The sequence below is a fragment of the Saimiri boliviensis genome, chromosome 8 (assembly GCF_048565385.1).
Source record: "Saimiri boliviensis isolate mSaiBol1 chromosome 8, mSaiBol1.pri, whole genome shotgun sequence".
In the NCBI taxonomy this organism is placed as follows: Eukaryota; Metazoa; Chordata; class Mammalia; order Primates; family Cebidae; genus Saimiri; species Saimiri boliviensis.
Window position 1 is genome coordinate 20,476,022 of NC_133456.1, and position 17,576 is coordinate 20,493,597.

Here is a 17,576-nt window from a genome sequence, read left to right on the forward strand (position 1 = left end):
CTTGACAGGTCTACACTCTGAACCCTCAGGAGGTCTACACTCTGAACCCTCAGGAGGTCTATACTCTGAACCCTCAGGAGGTCTATGCTCTGAACCCTCAGGAAGTCTATGCTCTGAACCCTCAGGAGGTCTACGCTCTAAACCCTCAGGAGGTCTATACTCTGAACCCTCAGGAGGTCTACGCTCTGATCCCTTGACAGGTCTACACTCTGAACCTTCAGGTCTATGCTCTGAATCCACAATAGGTCTCTGCTCTGAACCCTCAGCAGGTCTACACTCTGAAGCCTGTCACTGAGAACTCTTGCCATGAGTCAGCCCTACCCTTCCAGGCCCCTCAGTCCCCTCCCACATGGGATGCCAAAGCACTCTTGCCATCCCCTGAGATGCCCTGTGCTTTCTCATCTCTACACCATTGCCCAACCTCTTCCCTGACAGGTCACCTTCCCACAAAAGCTCTGAGAAAATGCCTGCCTTCAATACCAACATCAGATTCCTCCCCTCCCTGCTAAGGCACCTGCCTACTCTCACATCACCTAGGGTCCCTCTATAATTGAGATGACACTGTGCTCCAACCTCCAATTATCCATAGTAATGGTCAGTTCTGGGCAAAGCTGTGGTATGAAAACCCGGAGGGGGCGAGCCCCCCACCACTCTACCTAGTTCTGTTTCTCTCCCTGCTGAGCCTGTCGCCTGCCTGGCTGGGCTCACACTACCTATTTCTCCACCAAAAAGGGAAGGGCTGGTGAGTGCCCCAGGCAATGGTGGTCATAGCAGGTGGCAGAGCTGGCCAGAGGGAAGCATTTTCTGTGGAGCTATTGCCTCTTTTTTATTTTTTAAACTCATATAGTCACAATAAAGCAGCATCCAGGAAGGCTAGGAGGCCCACACTCACCTAGGTATCCAGGTTCGACCACATAGATGGTGCTATTGGGTAACCTAGAAGCACCCTGCATTCGAATACCTGAGTTTTTAATTAAGGGGCAACACACAACAACAGCAAATAAACCAGCTGGTCAGCTAGTTTCAGCTTGGCTCAGAATCCTGATCATCAAGACATCACATGGAGAGAAGAGGGGATGAAAACGCAGCTGGCTTAGGTCACATAGAGCAAAGGCACTTTTCAGAATCAAAGGTCACACTGTGCTTGCTACACTAGCAAAGGGGAATCTCTGCGAGGGACACCGGGGACCACACAGGACACACCAAGTCTGGGGCATCAATACCCCATTATGCTAGTATGGAAACAGCCCCCGCCAGGCCCCCTCCGAGAAGGCTGCAGGTACTGGAGAAGTTTCCGGAGGCGAGGAATGACACTCAGCTCCTGCCATCACCTCCCACCGCTGGGAGCCTCTGGGGTGAGTCACCCACAGCCGTGAGCAGTTCCACTCAGCAGTGCTATTTCAGTTCTTTCTGATTTTTCAGACTGTTGAGGGGAAATGGCTATTTTTATCCCTGCTGAGCTTTCAGGGAAAAAAACGACTTGACTTCCAAACAGCAGCTCCACCATGCCTATGCACACACACAAGCCTGAGAAAAGGATACTCCGGTGGCCAAGGACGAGGCTGCTCTGTCCCAGCTGCAGTGCAGTGACCATCGATGTCTCCTGGTCCAAGACAGCCACTGGCCGGGCTGGGTCTCCCTCAGGGCCCGGGATGCTGTTCTGAAGCTGCAGCTCGTACTGATCAGAAGGCATGGAGAGTTCTGGCCACCAAGAAACAAAAAATAACAGGGAAAAAGAGAGCAAAGACAGAAAATGTTAGAAGCCAATACAGTCCCACCGCCACCCTGAATCTCTGCACCCTGCTGTCAGTACAGCTGCCGCATTTTTTCTTAATTGTTTTCAGTGCTTTAAATTTTAATATTGTTCTCCATGCTAGTGGACAAAGCTGACACTCCATGAATTTTCAGAGGCAATCAGTTTTTATGTGTCTGCTGTAAGGTGTTAAAAAAAAAATCAGCTGGGCGCAGTGGCTCACGTCTATAATCCCAGCACCTTGGGAGGCCGAGACGGGCGGATCGTGAGGTCAGGAGATCAAGACCATCTTGGCTAACACGGTGAAACCCCATCTCTAATAAAAATTTAAAAAATTAGCTGGGCATGGTGGCAGGTGCCTGTAGTCCCAGCTACTTGGGAGGCTGAGGCAGGAGAATCGCTCAAGCCTGGAAGGCGAAGTTTTCAGTGAACCGAGACTCTGACTCCGCACTCCAGCCTGGGCAACAAGACTTTTTCCAAAAAAAAAAAAAAAATCAACTACATTCCATTTTGCCGGCTGCTTGGAGAATACTAACATTATACCATTTCTGAACATCACAGAGTGAACTCTTTGCTTCTACGTAGAGGGGGCTGTTTGGCAACACTGGGGTTCTTGCTGGCTCTGTCTGGCATCTAAGGCTTTCCTGAGAAGCTCTGGTCACTGGTCTTCCAAGTGGTCTGTAATTGCAAACAATGAACCCTGCTGCCATCCTCACCAGCCCCAGGTTCCCCTGCTCTTCACACCCACTTGGCAGAAAAAATAACTTGCCCAACTAGGACAAGTTAGCTAGGATGGAGAACAGTTTCCCTGGGAAATAACAGTTCTATAAAGTGAGCCACATCAATGTCCATCTTCCTTACCCTCTGGGCAGAGACCACAAGCACTTCTGATAGCAATAGTGACTGCTGACCAGGGATCAAGATGCCTCAGAACAATGAGGTGTCTCGGGATCATGTTCCCTCACCTCATCCTTCAATAGCCCACACTACTAAGAGCCATATTTTGTGGACAGGGGACTGAGGACATCAAGATGAACAGCCTGCTCACTGTCGCACAGCTAGTGGAAAACAGAGCTGGGATTCTGATCCAGAGAGCCTGACCACTTCCACATTCACTCTCCTAAGTCTGTGGAGGTTCCTAACCAGTCACCTACTCACTGTCCCCACAGGTGGGACAGTCTAGCCCTCCAGCAAGAGAAGAGGACACAGGGAACAGCAGACAACATCCCTGCTTGGCCTTCCTCTCAGGCCAGCTCAGGGCTTCAATACCCCATAGAGGATGCCAGGTCAAGGCTCCCAGAGGAATTTCAGCTAAAGCATGTTTCACAATCTCCAGGGATTCTGATGAGAATTCTAAAAGAGAGACAACTTGCCTATCCCTTTGTCCTGGGGTATTTTTCGTGTGATCTAGTAAGCATCAAATAATTTTCACTAGAACACTGGGTCCTCAAAGTGTCGTCCCTGAACCATCAACATCACCTAGAACTGCAAATGATGGGCCCCATCCCAGACCTGCTGAATCAAACACCGGTGTGGGCTCCAGCAAGCTCTGTTTTCACAAGCCCTGTAGGTAATTCTGATGCAGGCTTGAATTGAGAATACCATAGGGAGTGCACATCCTCCTCTCTAATCAAGTGATTCTTGCAGATTATGTATCTAGTGTTCAGAATATGGAGCAGTGCATCAAAGATAAATGTCAGAATAAAATAACACAGTCGCTGAATGAAGCAATATTACTTTATAATGATTAATGAAGCACTAGCTTCCTCCCTTGTTTATTTTCAAGTTCTCTAAATGAGTAAGGCCCTTTGGGAAATGAAAATGCTTACATTGAAGGGGTCATACATAGCACAGATGTAACCCACCTTGCAAATCCTAAGACTGAAAATAAGGAGGTTTTTTGACAGACTCCTTACATACCTCTCTGCTTCTAATTCTTTCTTTCTTTCCAGAGGGTCTTACTATGATGGCCTGGCTGCAGTGCAGTAGTTTTCACAAGTACAATCACACCTCGCTGCAGGCTGGAACTCCTGGGCTCAAGTGATCCTCCTGCCTCAGCCTCCTAAGTAGCTAGGACTACCAATGCATGCCACCACACCTGGCCTTAGATCCTCCCTGTAATCCGAAACTCACTCCTTTTAAGACATTGAATGTGGAAGTCTTTGCAGATGTTAAGGGCACTGCCCAGTTCCTGTCTTTGAATTCTTGGGTCAACAATAGAAAGGTTACTCCTAAGGCCCCAGATCATCGCTGCTATGATCTGCAGGGGTGAAAAGCTGCCCTTCTATAGGCCAAGAGGCCCACATTGTTCTAAAAGACATGATATCTGTCCTCTGCTAGCCCTGGATGATCTCCCAAGATGTGTTTCTGTCAGCACCCCCACTCCTGGACCTTGCATTCTACATGAGCTCCAAGGATGACCATGGAGCTCCTGAGGAGCTGGGTCTGAGTCAGGGATGATGGAGAGCTCACTCCCCTGCCTCTGACCTCAGCCCCTGCTCATGCAGCCCCAGATCCATTAGTTCTGAGCAGCCACAGTCAAGTGCCTAACAGATCCAAAGTCCCTTCACAACTGAGTCTTTGACACATGAACCTCAGCCCAACACATGTTCATGCTCTTGGTTTTGCAAAGCGAGTACATTTTACTTCAGTAATTTCCACCATTCTATCAAGTTCTCTTCAGATACTGATTCCATCAGCCAGCATGTCCTTCCCACATTTTTGTTACATCTAACAACTTGATCACTGTGGCAGGTATGTGTGCAACGAATCCAAACACCAACAGGACTGAGGACTGCAGACTGGAGATGGAGACCACAGTCCCCACTAGAAGCCCATCCTTCTGTAAGCAACACAGATGCCCCTGCTATAAGCTCAGAAGCCCATCTCCTCCACTCACAGGCCTCACTTGCAGACACGATGTGACTGACTGTGCTCCACCTCCACTAGGCTGTGAGCTTCAGGAGGGCAGGAACCAGGCAGCTCTGCCGACCACTGTGCACTCAGCACCCAGCAAAGGGCGGCACAGAGCAGATGCTCAGGAAATGTGTTTGTAAGAAAGGGAGCGGCCAGAGAAAAGAAGAGAGGCAGGCATAAAGAAAATAAAAATGTCAAAGAAGAAAAAAATACTTTAAGGAAGGAAACCCAAAAGAAAAGAAAATATGGAGTTAATCAGCAGTTATAATTATCCCATGTTAGTGACCCCACATAACTGTCATCCAACCTAAAATGCTCTGAGCCTTCCACAGGGTGCCATGCTAGACAGGGATTTGTTGAAATTCAGGTCCCCTGTGAAGATACCATTCCCTAACTTTTCTGTGTTGCAAACCTGCAAAAACTTACAGAGTCATGTGAATTACACTTCAATGGAAAACCAGTCCAGCTAGGCTGAGCATGGTGGCTCATGCCTATAATCCCAGCACTTTGAGAAGCTGATGTAGGAGAGATAACTTGAGCCTAGGAATTTGAGACCAGCCTGGGCAACACAAAGATCCCATCTCTATAAAAAATAAATAAAAAATAAAAAACAAAAATTAGCCAGCCATAGTGGCATGTGCCCCTGGTCCCAGCTACTCAGGGGACTGCTGTAGGAGGATCACTTGAGCCTAGGAGGTCAAAGCTGCAGTGGGCCATGATTGTGCCACTGCACTCCAACCTGGGTGACAAAGTGAGACTCTCTCTCAAAAATACCCAAAACCAATTCATCTAAAAGACTTAAGAGTTTCTGTTGGTGTGTCTTGTTCACGGGGAAGTTTTGCTAGCTTGGACCCTCTCCATTTTGCCATCTGGAATCCACTGCAGTGCCGTGGCATCCAGTGCTATCGATCGCACAGGAATGTGTATTTTTGGAGGACTTTCACATCTCATTACCCCACTGATGAAAGGGAGGTGGCCTGCCTCTTTCCTTTCCTGTCCCAAGGCATCTTTCACGTGCTCCAATTCCTTGACTTCTGTGGCAGTCAGCTTAGTGACTAAGCCCATTAGTTTTCTAGGTACCTTGGGAGGTGCAGTTCCTCTGGGCTGTGATACCCGAGCTAATTTAGAACGAGCTCTTTCTGAAGCCAGTCTGTCCCCTCTTAACCACATGGGCTCTGCTTGCCCAGCTGAGGCAGTTTCATGCCCCTTGAGTCCCATGCAAAGGGACCACCTCACTGCTGCCCTGAGATACTGTAAGACCCTGTTTTTTGTTTTCTTTTCTTTTCTTTTTGATGGAGCCTTGCTCTGTTGCCCAGGCTGAAATGCAATGGCGCAATCTCAGCTCACTGCAACCTCTGCCTCCCAGGTTCAAGTAATTCTCCTGTCTCAGCCTCCTGAGTAGCTGGAATTACAGGCGTGCACCACCACGCCTGGCTACTTTTTGTATTTTTAGTAGAGGCCTGTTTTTACCATGTTGGTTAGGCTGATCTCGAACTCCTGACCTCATGATTCACCCACCTCAGCCTCCCAAAGTGCTGGGATTACAGGCGTGAGCCACTACACTGGTCTGCCCGTGTTCTTATAATTATCTTTTTTTCTGGGTTTGCTTTGGGGAGATGGGGCAGAGGGAAATTCCAATCGATCCCACAGGGATGATTAAGGCTAAGGAACCCAACAGTTTTGTGAGCTTCAGGTCTTCTATGCCTCAGTTTCCTCATGTAGGAAACAGGGTATAATGAAATCTACCTCATAGCACTATTGGGTTATATCCAGGCGCACACCTGTAATTCCAGCTACTCAGAACTGAAGCGGGAGAATGGCTTGAGGCCAGGAGTTTGAGATCAGACTGGGCAACACGGCAAGACCAGGTCTCTAAAAAATAAAAGTAGTTTAAAGAAGAAAAGCACCCAGAAATGCCCAACACTGAGGAAATATTCAGCCATGATTAGGCGCTGTCAGCAATGACCAGGCTCTCCAAGCATCTTCCTTCAGGCCACAGTGCCATTTCTTGATCAGTGTTCATGGATAATTTTACGCTTCTGAGACCTCCTGTTTGTGCCCTCTGGCCTTTCAACACACTCCCCCATTGCATTCTTCTTTAGGCTGCTGTGTCTGTGTCCCCAGAACTCTACCTTGGAGACTCCTCCCTTTTCGGAGTCTCAGAAAGCCACATCTCAGACTGTCCCTGTCCTAGAATCTGCTTCCCTGAAGTTGGGTAAACATCAGGCTCTGACCAGGACACCCACACTTGGCTTCCTACAAATCCTCCTGCAGGCCATCCTTCCCTGTTGACTTGACACCCTGCAGAAGGGCAGATGCTGCCTGCCCAGAATTAAGAAACATGAGTTTGCTTTCCTTCACCTAGGGCCCCCTTGCCAGAAAGAACTGGGCCCAAAGGCAGGGGTGCCTGTCCTCAGCTTCCTTGTCCTCCTGAGAGACCAAGTGTTCTGCCACACAGGAATGACCAACCAGACAACTGCTCTCAGCTAAGCGGGACTTTAAAGAGCACAGCACCTCCCATCATCTGGGGACACTGCTCAAGTTGCAGTTATGTTGAAGTGTGATCTGCCTGCTCTTAAATGACACTCTGTATCACAGGTGGAACCAACCTGCCAAGCTGGCAAAGTCACCTGCCTGAGGCCCTCGGATGGACTGGCCCTGAGCTTTTGTGCCCAGGACCCTCCAGGTCCTATGCTCTGGCTGTTAAACACACATAGCTTTGAACAAAATGATAATGATCCTTAGGAGGACTGGCACTCCATTAAGAACCCTCACTATCTAAACACAAGTACACAGTGTAACTCCACTCCTATTGATTCATTTTGTCCTCACAGCCCAGGCAGAAAGGCCTCAAAGGCTCCAATGAGAAACAGCCCTGGAGATGAGCAGTGGCATGCCCAAGTTTTCAGCTGTCAGTTGCAGACCAGGGGCAAAGCCCAGCTCAACACAAAGTCCACAGCTCTGGACTTGCTGCCACTGAAGGGGCATATACCTCAAAGAATTTGAAAGCAGGTACTCAGGTATTTTCTCACCATGTTCAGAGCAGCATTACTCACAATGGCCAAAGAGTGGAAACAACCCAAGTGTCTGTTGATGGATGAATGGGTAAACAGAATATGGTCTATCCATCCACACAATGGAGCGCTATGCGGCTTTAAAAGGGAAGGTAATTCAGACCCTTGCTACAACATGGATGAACCTTGAAAGCAACAGGCTAAGAAAAAAGTGACTCTGGCCAGTCAAAAACAAATACTACAGGATTCCACATACATGAGGTACACAGAGTAGTCACATTCACAGAGACAGGAAATAGTATGGTGGATGCCAAAGGTTGGGAGAGGGTGAAGGGGAGTTAGTGTTCTCACGACAGAGCTTCAGTTTGGAAAGATTAACAAGTTCTGTGGATGGTGGTGATGGCTGCAAGAGCATGCTTGATGCTACCTGACTGAGCACTTAAAAATGGTTAAGGTATTTGCTCTTGGTAAATTTTTTTGATATTTGATATTACTAAATTTTGTTACATATATGTAATCAAAATTAAAAAAAAGGAGGAGGGAAGCATCTGCTATGAGGGCAGAGCCAATGACACACCTGCAATTGTCCCTTGCCTGATCTTCTGCACCTTGTAGTGAACGGAGGTTCCCACCATCAGGTAGATGTCATAGGCTGGGTTCAGAAGGATGTTCTCCAAAATCAGCAGCCTGACTTCTGCAGGGCGTACATTCTTGGCATAAAGAGAAAGTGGACAAAGTGAGGTGTGGACAGGGAATGGAGGAGTGGCAGAGTAAACAAGAGAAAGAGAGCTGTTTTAAACATAGGAATAGGGAAGTTAAAAGCAAAGAAACAAGATGTCATTCCCAAATTCTTACTTTCAGACCCCAGAAGTCCCAGGGGAATTCCCTAAGTACGGCAGGCACCCAAAGGCATTACCTAGACTGAGCCCTCACACCAGCTGCACATTGTGAATGGTTTAACTCTATGTACCACAATGATTAAACGGGAGTAAAAGAGGGGAGCCAGGGCAAACTTTAGAGATGCTATGGCCACCAGGAGCTCAAGTTCTCTCCCCACAAAAGGTCCAGGGATCTTGAGAAGCCCCAGGCCAATGTAAAAAGCAGGCGATGCGCACATGCTGTCATGAGCCCTCGGCTGCTGTTCCTTGGCCCCTTCCCCTTCCCACCTTTCACCCCTAACCTGTGACCGCCTCCCTCCTCAGGAAAACCTGTGAGCAACTTCCTAATGGGAGAAAGATCATGAGGTGCCCTGTCGAGTGCACCCCCAGGTACTGGATTCTCCAGAGGCCTGCACCTTTCATTGACTTTGGCTGTTGGATGGTGCTGTACACTGTAGAAAAGTGACAGCAAGGCAAACGATTCTTGTCCACAGAAACTCAGAAACATTTTCTCTGCTGGAGGCACAGCTGACTGCCCTCCTGTGGGTGTGGGCATTCTGCATTTTTGCGAGTTCAGTTCTTGGTGGACTGTGGCTACTCTTTGGATTCTCCTTTAAGCCTGCCATCACATCTGACGGGTTCCTCACTTAACAACTAGTTAATAATATCTTCGGTATGTTCAAAAGAGACAAGCATTATCGGGTACCACCGTGGGCAGGGCTCTATGGCAGATGCTTTCCAGCACACAGGCAGGGAGGGCCGCTGAAAGTCTGTCGCCAGGACAGTCAAGTCTGACTTCCAGCTTAGCAGAGGGGCTGTACCCCATCCCAGCTCTGGGCCCTACGCAGGAGCAAACTGCCTCCAAATACTACCTGCAGAGTCCTGCAGGATTAGGCACTATAACATGGCATGTTCCTATGTTTCCAAAACCTTGCAGGACTCTCTGATGCAGCAAACTCACTAGAGAGTGAATCAGAAGAGAATTTCTCTGTCTGCCACTTTATAAAATTAAATGGCAGGCCAAGTACCACAGTGTTCCTGCCTATGCACTAGGCAAACAAAAAGATCTCGGGGTTGCAGCTCAAAATGAGGCACACGTTGGGTGGACATTAGCCCACAGGGAAAAGGAAGGAACCAGGACGTTAGATAGACCAACTCCTCACTCTCCTTTCCTCTGGACATCCCCACTACTTACCCGGAGAATGGGATGCTGGTGAGGCCAGGAAGACATGGGATTGGCTCGAGCAGGGTTGAGGAGACCTATACATGGGATCCCTGGGCCACCAGTTTCAGGGCTCCAATGGGGCACAGGAGAGACAGCACAGAAAACACCCAGGAGCCTGGGTTTTGTCAAAGCCCCAAGTGCTTGGGAGCGCCCCAATATCAGCTCGGTGGGGATGCCAGTTCAAAATAGGTGAGTTACTGAGAACCTCCTGCTCTTGGACCTCCCTAGAAACTGAGAATGAGTGGGCCGGGCATGGTGGCTCATGACTGTAATCCCAGCACTTTGGGAGGCTGAGGCGGGTGGATCATGAGGTCAAGAGATCAAGACCATCATGGCCAACATGGTAAAACCTCACCTCTACTAAAAATACAAAAATTAGCTGGGCATGGTGGTATGTGCCTGTGGTCCCAGCTACTCGGAGGTTGAGGCAGGAGAATCGCTTGAACCCGGGAGGCAGAGGTTGCAGTGAGCCGAGATCACACCACTCCACTCCAGCCTGGCAACAGAGAGAGACTCTGTCTCAAAAACAAACAAACAAAAAATTAGCTGGGCATGGTAGTGCATGTCTGTAATCCCAGTTGCTCCGGGGGCTGAGGCAGGAGAATCACTTGAACCAGGAGTCGGAGGTTGCAGTGACCCGAGATCGTGCCATTGCACTCCAGCCTGGTGACAAAGTAAGACTCCATCTCAAAAAAAAAAAAAAAAAAGAAAGAAAGAAAGAAACCGAGAATGAGCAAATGCTTTGTACCTCTGCTGTTGCTTTCTGGGGCCTCAACCAACTTTCTTTGTAAGCTGAGGCTCAACCTAACCAAACCAAACCAAACCAAACCAAACACATAAAAATATGAACCCACATCCTAAAATTATGGAACAGTGTTTCACTTCCGCTATTCAATGTGTCTGTGGGGGTGAGCAGGTGCCATCAGCCTGATTCCAACCCAGGAAGCCCACTGCCTCCCAGTACCCCAGGCCCACCTTGTAGACAGCCTCCTGGATTCGAGCCTTGAGCTTGGAGCTCCCAGTCTTCATCCCAGACACCAGGATGGTGTCCCCTTGCTTGGCAGCCTTTTCCATCTCTGAGATATAAGAAGGAGGGATGTACGTAGACTCCAAGAAAGTGAGAATTCTGGAAAAGGAGCATGTTGTCAAAGTTCATTGATCAAACTCCAACAAGAGATTCATCAGACTCTACCACAGCATTCCCTCTCAGCACCTCCCACTGGGGCTGATGCGGAAAAAAGGGGTGGCACCTTAGTCAGGGCTGGGACTGCCTAGAGACATGTCCCTGCAGCTTCCTACATCAGAACTACCAAAGTCCTTGTGAAAAATGCAGATTCTTGGCCACTGGCCCAGGCTTTGTCTGCAAGATGCCTGGGAATCTGCATTTTATCCACATGCATACATGATGTAAACACTGATGACACGCAAGATTGGCCACTGAGTCCACATGGGAATAGCAAGGCCGGGAGAGGAGGCAGCAGGCCCAAGAGCACAGCCCAGCTGCAGCAGGGCCAGCAGCACCCTCGCCTTCCCCAGGCTGCCTGCTCCTGTCCCACCTCCCCGGCCTAGTGCCCAGCTCTGGGGAACGATTCTCCATGGCTGGTCCCCTAGCCCAGGGAATCGGATGGCACCACATCTCTCTCCCTGGATCCCAGCTTAGGGAAATGCTGGGGATGTGGTGGAGCCTGGAGTGTGGGCTGCTGGGCAGGCCTGACTTCAGGGATCTTTCCCACGCAGCCTCCCACTTCAGCCTGCGTTTACAAACAAGCCAACTGTTCCCCTGCAAAAGAGCAATCTGCCGATGCTGGGCCGCGCCATGATTTATTTCCTCTCCTGGTTACTCTAGGTGTTACATGTCAAATTGACTACAAATCCAGGACAATCCAACTCCAACCCATCTTGGCGTCTGGGATTTCCGTTACCATTTGGCTCAGGTGCAGAGCTACCTGGAAGCTCAAGAGGCCTAACGTGCTGGGCAAGAGGGGGCTGTCAGAAGAGGACAGGGAATCAGTATCTCCTCAACATCCAGCATGCGCCAGGCCCAGAGAGGGGCCCTGACTAGATCAACCTGCCAAGCTGCACAGCGGCCCTCATAGGAAGGCAAGGGATCCCCTCCGGCTGTTTCCCAGGGAAGAAGGCTGAGGCTCAGGTGGGTAATGTTCCCTGACTAAGACTACAGCCAAAAAGCCAGAACTGGAATCCAGGTTTCTGACTCCCCTGCCCATGGTCATGGTTTTATGAAACACCAGAAACCACAGAGCTGGTCCAGAAGGCTCTGCCTCCAGGAGGGCAACTTGGCTCACAAAGGCATCAGGATGTGAAGATGTCCGCCTGAGTCACTGTGAGCTGAGCCCTGGAACCACCACATCCCCAACATCCCCTATGGCCCAGACCTGGACTCTAACGGCATAACGAGAGACCAGACAGTAAACTCCCCAACAAAGGACGTATCATTACAAAGGAGTGAGAGAGCTACTTCCCTAGATCAGAAGCAAGTGCAAGAACAGAGTGTCAATTCTGTGATATTCCGGCCAAAGACACAACATTCGGACCCTGGCCGTGAGTGAACACCAAATGAACCCAAAACAAGGGCTGTTCTAAAGATAACTAGATTGTCCTCTTCACAAGCGTCATGGTATCCAAAGTCAAAGCCCAGGAGACTGTCCCAGGCTGATAGAGACACATGTGGCAGGTGACTCGGGGCTGCCATTTTTCTTTTTGCTGAAAAGGATAAAACTGGGACAAGTGACCAAACTCGAGTGAGGTCTGAAGATGGTCGGCATCAGTGTTCGTTTCCTAGTGCCATGACTGCATGGTGGCCATGCAGGACGATGTCCTTGATGGTTGTAAAGCACATGAAAATCATCAGGGTGACTGGACCTGAGGTTGGCAACAGGCTCTCAGGTGACTGAGGGAAATCACTTTTTGGACTGCGTTGGCAGGTTTTCTACAGGCCTAAAGTTGCTGCAAAAAGAGACTCAAAAACATTCAAAAACAACTTTTAAAAGGGGACCATGCTTTTAAAAAATCACATAGCAAAACATGAGGAAAGCAGCACAGTTGCAAATCCAAGCTCAGACCTGGGGCCTGCACCAGCGCCAGCCAAGGGCCCGCGTGGCTCTCCTTGGGCCCTGTCCCACACGTGGCAGCACAGTGAGCCACTGACAGGAGACTTGAGCATCTCAAGAACTGAACTGCTCATTTTTTAACTACAAATAAATAGCCCTGGGGCCCATGACTCCCACAGCTGGTCTCTCCCACGGAGACAGTGCAGATCCACGGATCTGAGTTCAAACTCCAGCTCTGCCCTTCCTGAGCTCAGACAAGCAAATCGGTCTCTCCAAGTCTCAGCCTCTGGGACCACTCAATGGAGAGCACAGTTGTGTGCAAGCTCACATGGCAGCCAGGAGGATGACATAGGTCAAGACACTTAAGGCATCCACCTCACAACAAGTCTGGCTACACCGCCGTGCAGGGGACTTAACCCTGGTCCACCCGAGACTGGCACACACAGCTGGCCCATGTGCCAGCCAAAACCTGGCTACCCTTTAACTAGCCTCCCAGAACTGCAGCCTGGGGCTACCCACACTTCCCCTGCACCCTGAGACAGCCATGTGTGTCTCATTTCTCCAGCTGGACGTCCCAAGCCTCTGACAACTTCCCACACGACACTCTCTGTGGGCTGCAGAAGCAACCAGCCTCCTGCACGATGGTGTGAGTGAACCTTCCTCCTTAATCAGACACTTGGAATGTTGCAGGCATCCTGGGAATCTCTCAGACTCCACACTAAGATGAAAGCTCCTGATCAGTGTGGAGATCACAGACATCCCCCTTCCCGCTTCCCTTCAAAGGGGGTCAGGCCTGACAGAGGCACCCCTTACCGCAGTGCATTGTGAGAGTCTGAGAATCTGTCTGCCTCGGAGTCCTTCACAATCGTCCAATCAAAGACCAGTCCAGCCAGGGTGCTGAAGGTGTTCCCTGTAAGAGCAGACGTGGGGGCAGACAGGCATGGAGTTAATTCCCCAGGGCTGAGGGAGGTGGGACAGGAGCTTCTGCCCCAACACAGGAACGACACTCCACATCACCCACCACCAGGCAGGTGTCATGACCTGCATTTCAGGAAGGGAAACTGAGGTTGAAAGGAATGAAGACCTCCACAGTCATGTGATCACCAGCAGGCAAGGCCAAGATTTGAACCCAGGGCTGTCAGGTAAAAGCTTGTGCTCTTCCTGCTGTGACTCCCTGCCTTTGACTGCAGGATCAGCTCAGTGCAGTGCTTAACACTGCTGCCCTACATGTCTGTGAGCACTCCAGAGTTTAGGAGGCTGCTCAGAAACTCGGGCCATTCGCTCCTGCTCACCACCTCCTGAAAGTAAACTCCTCTCCCTCCCTGTGCAGGGGCGGGGACGCAGGGAGGAGGGGCATTACCCCAACTGTCTAGTGTCACACGACTCGTCTCTTCGCCTTGACTGTGAGAGTCCTGAGGTCCTGGGGTAAGCAAGGGGGCCACAGAGGTCCTTGGCCGGCGCTGGTGCAGCCTCCGGGTCGGAGCTTGTATTCACAACTGTGCTGCTTTCCTCATGATTTGCTATGTGCTTTTTTAAAAGCACGGTCCCTTTTTAAAAGTGGAGGGCCAGGCCTAGCCACCCTTGGCTCTATTGTCCTGGCTTGCTGCCTGGGAGCCTTCTGACCTGTCCTTTCCAATCAAGAAACAGATGCAATTGCAAACCTCGTTCTCACCTTCCCTCGAAAGGTTGAAGATCCTGCCACTTGTACCTCATTCCCTCTGAGGTCCAGAAGCTGCTTGCCCTCTCTAAAAGGGGCCATGCCACAATCCCTGCCAGCCCCTGATGCCCCACACCTGTTCCACATCCCTCATCCACATTCCCTTTCTAACCAGCTCCCAATACAGGGCATCTGGGGGCCAAGAAATGCTGTTTCTACAGTGCAAAGGGCAACGTATTTAGAGTTGGACAGGCTTGGGGTCCTGCTTCTCTTCACCCCTATCCCTGGCCCCATGAAGTCTCAAAGGCCACATGAAACAGTACTTAGTGACATGTCTAGAGTTCACAACAGCCCACTTATGGACAAAGGGATGGAGGTGGGGAAGCTCCTGCTGAGGGGTAAGGGGGCAGGGAAAGCTCTAGAAACCTCTGCCCAAAGTTTTGCTTTTTCCACTCAAAAAAAGCTGTCAGTACCTACTATGTGCAACAGACAGAGCCCTGGACCTTGAAGCCTCACAGCCAAGTTTAGATAGCAACCACGAAAGCCAGCAGTCTGGTCTCCAGATGATCCACCTCCCCTGTCCTGTAGGAGGGCTGCAGGAAAATGTTAAGCAATTCGACCTAACATTTACCTGATGCCAGCTGGGCAAAGTCCAGTGTCAGACACAAAAGAGTCCAGAAGAATGAACTGACCCCCATTCCGTCTTCCGAGTGCTGACCTCGACAAGCCACAGTAAAAAATGTTGGGCACCCCAGGGTCAGTGAAGGGGCCACTCAAGAGCTGAGCAAAATTGAAGGGAGGAACAAGTCTCACCTTGGGCAGCCAAGGAGGACTCCCTGGAGGAGGGCACACCTGAGAGGCAATGCCAGAGGAAGCATGGCTTCTGAAAGCAGAGTTCAGGAGGGGAAGGTGCTCCAGGCAGAAGAGACAGCATAAGGAAAGGTGAGGCAGGGGCATCTTTGGAGACCCTGAGCTAGTCCAGTTCTGCTCATGCAAGAGGCATGAGTGGACCAGGAAATACCTGTGAGAACACTGACTGGAGGCAGGCACTCTGCAGGCGGCTTCAAGCCAAAAAGGCAGATCCCAGCCACTTGGGGAGGGCCCCCAATGCCCAGGAAAATGCAGCAGCAGGAGACAGGCCGTGCGTCCAGGCGGAAAAGAGCTCAGGCAACAGTCAGACATCCTGGATCCCAGCCCCTGCTCAGCGACCCATGAGCTATGTGACCATGGGCAAGTTACTGAAGCTGAACCTCAGCTTCCTCGTCTATACAGCGGGCATCAGACCATTTATAAGCACAATAAGACACTGTACTTACTAAGGGGACAACACACTGCCTGGCACCCATGGGCAGCCAGGGTGCCACTGTTTGTTGAGCAATTATCTTTCTTGACATTCACCAATCTGATAAGGCACATCCTTTCTGGGACTGCCAGACACTCAAAGGTTCTAAAGGTCAAGTCCATCTTCACAGAGGAAACTTCTGACCAGAAAAGAGTTTGCAGGCTCAGAAAAAAGGCAAAAGGGCCTGGCGCGGTGGCTCACGCCTATAGTCCCAACACTTTGGCAGGCCAGGGCAGGCAGATCACAAGGTCAGGAGATCAAGACCATCCTCGCCAACATGGTGAAACCCTGTTTCTACTAAAAATGCAAAAATTGGCTGGGCGTGGTGGCAGACACCTGTAATTCCAACTATTTGGGAGGCTGAGGCAGGAGAATTGCTTGAACCTGGGAGGCAGAGGTTGCAGTGAGTCCAGATTGCGCCACTGCTCTCTAGCCTGGTGACAGAGTGAGACTCCATCTCAAAAAGAAAAGAAAAAAGAAAAGAAAAAAGGCAAAAGGAATGATGAAGGTACTCATCAAAGTATGAGGACCCAGTAGAAAGCATGACACCCTCACAGTGGATGAGGACGAGGAAGGGAGTTACCCATTTCTTTGCTGCACAGGTGGGGCCCTGACATGGGCTGTTGGTGAATGACTCAGTCTGCGGAGAACAGATGACGTCCTACTCTGGAACTGGCCGCAGGGGCCATCAACCCTTCAGGAGTGCAGGGAGTATGAGAAGAAACCATCCAGGCCTCTGGGCACCATCCTGGCATAACAGTGGCCGGGGAAGGCCTGGGCAGGCATCTCCCCAATCCCAACATCCCCACCACCTGCCTGGGGAGGACAGATGCACATTCAAGAAAAAAGTGACTTAAAAGGGGTTTAACTAAAACTACAAGGATGAACAATAGCAGGTTCTGACCAGGACGTGGAGATCATGGCACCTTCACACACTTCCCCCAGGAATCTGAAACACGGCAGCCACTTGGGAAACCTCCTAGCAGCTCCCAAACAGTTAAACACAGAGTTATCCTATGCCCTAACAATTCCATTCCTACCCAAGAGACTGGAAAACCCATGTCCACATGTGAATGCTCACAGCAGCATTATTCATAACCGCCAAATGTGAAAACAACCTAAGAGTCCATCAGTGGATGAGCAGAGAAACAAACACGGTCGACCCCTGCAATGGAATGTTATTCAGCCACAAAAAGAATGAAACGTGGGCCAGGCACAGTGACTCATGCCTGCAATCCCAGCACTTTGGGAGGCCTAGGCAGGTGGATCATTTGAGATCAGGAGTTTGAGACCAGCCTGGCCAACATGGTAAAACCTTGTCTCTACTAAAAATACAAAAACGAGCCAGGCATGGTGGCGCGTGCCTTAGTCCCAATTACTCAGGAGGCTGAGGCAAGAGAATCGCTTGAACCTCAGGAGGCGGAGGCTGCAGTGAGCCAAGATGGCACCATTGTACTCCAGCCTGGCAAACTCTGTCTCAATAAAAAGGGATGAAGTATGACAGACACACTTAACAACACAGGTGAACTTTGAAAACGTGCTCAGTGAGAGAAGCCAGTCACAAAAGACTGTATGTATGGTTGTATATGGCTGCACACACGCACTGTGTGATTCTATTCACATGAAATGTCCAGAACAGCCAAATGCAAAGAGACAGAAAGCAGAGTCATGGTCATCAGGGGCTGGAGAGAGGAGAGAATGGGGAATGACTGCAATGAGTGTG

The 17,576-nt window shown here is 50.2% G+C and overlaps 1 protein-coding gene across 1 annotated transcript in view; it reads right to left on the reverse strand.

The window, feature by feature from the left end:
• The window catches only part of NUP210 (nucleoporin 210), a 102,679-nt gene that overhangs the window by 59,379 nt on the left and 25,724 nt on the right, over positions 1 to 17,576 (reverse strand). The window contains exons 4-8 of the mRNA XM_039477280.2: positions 13,668 to 13,764; positions 10,762 to 10,912; positions 8,261 to 8,393; positions 1,543 to 1,701; positions 893 to 961 (exon numbers count right to left, since the gene is read on the reverse strand). Coding sequence (XP_039333214.1) covers positions 893 to 961; positions 1,543 to 1,701; positions 8,261 to 8,393; positions 10,762 to 10,912; positions 13,668 to 13,764 — 609 coding nt within the window. The remainder of the gene's footprint in view (positions 1 to 892; positions 962 to 1,542; positions 1,702 to 8,260; positions 8,394 to 10,761; positions 10,913 to 13,667; positions 13,765 to 17,576) is intronic.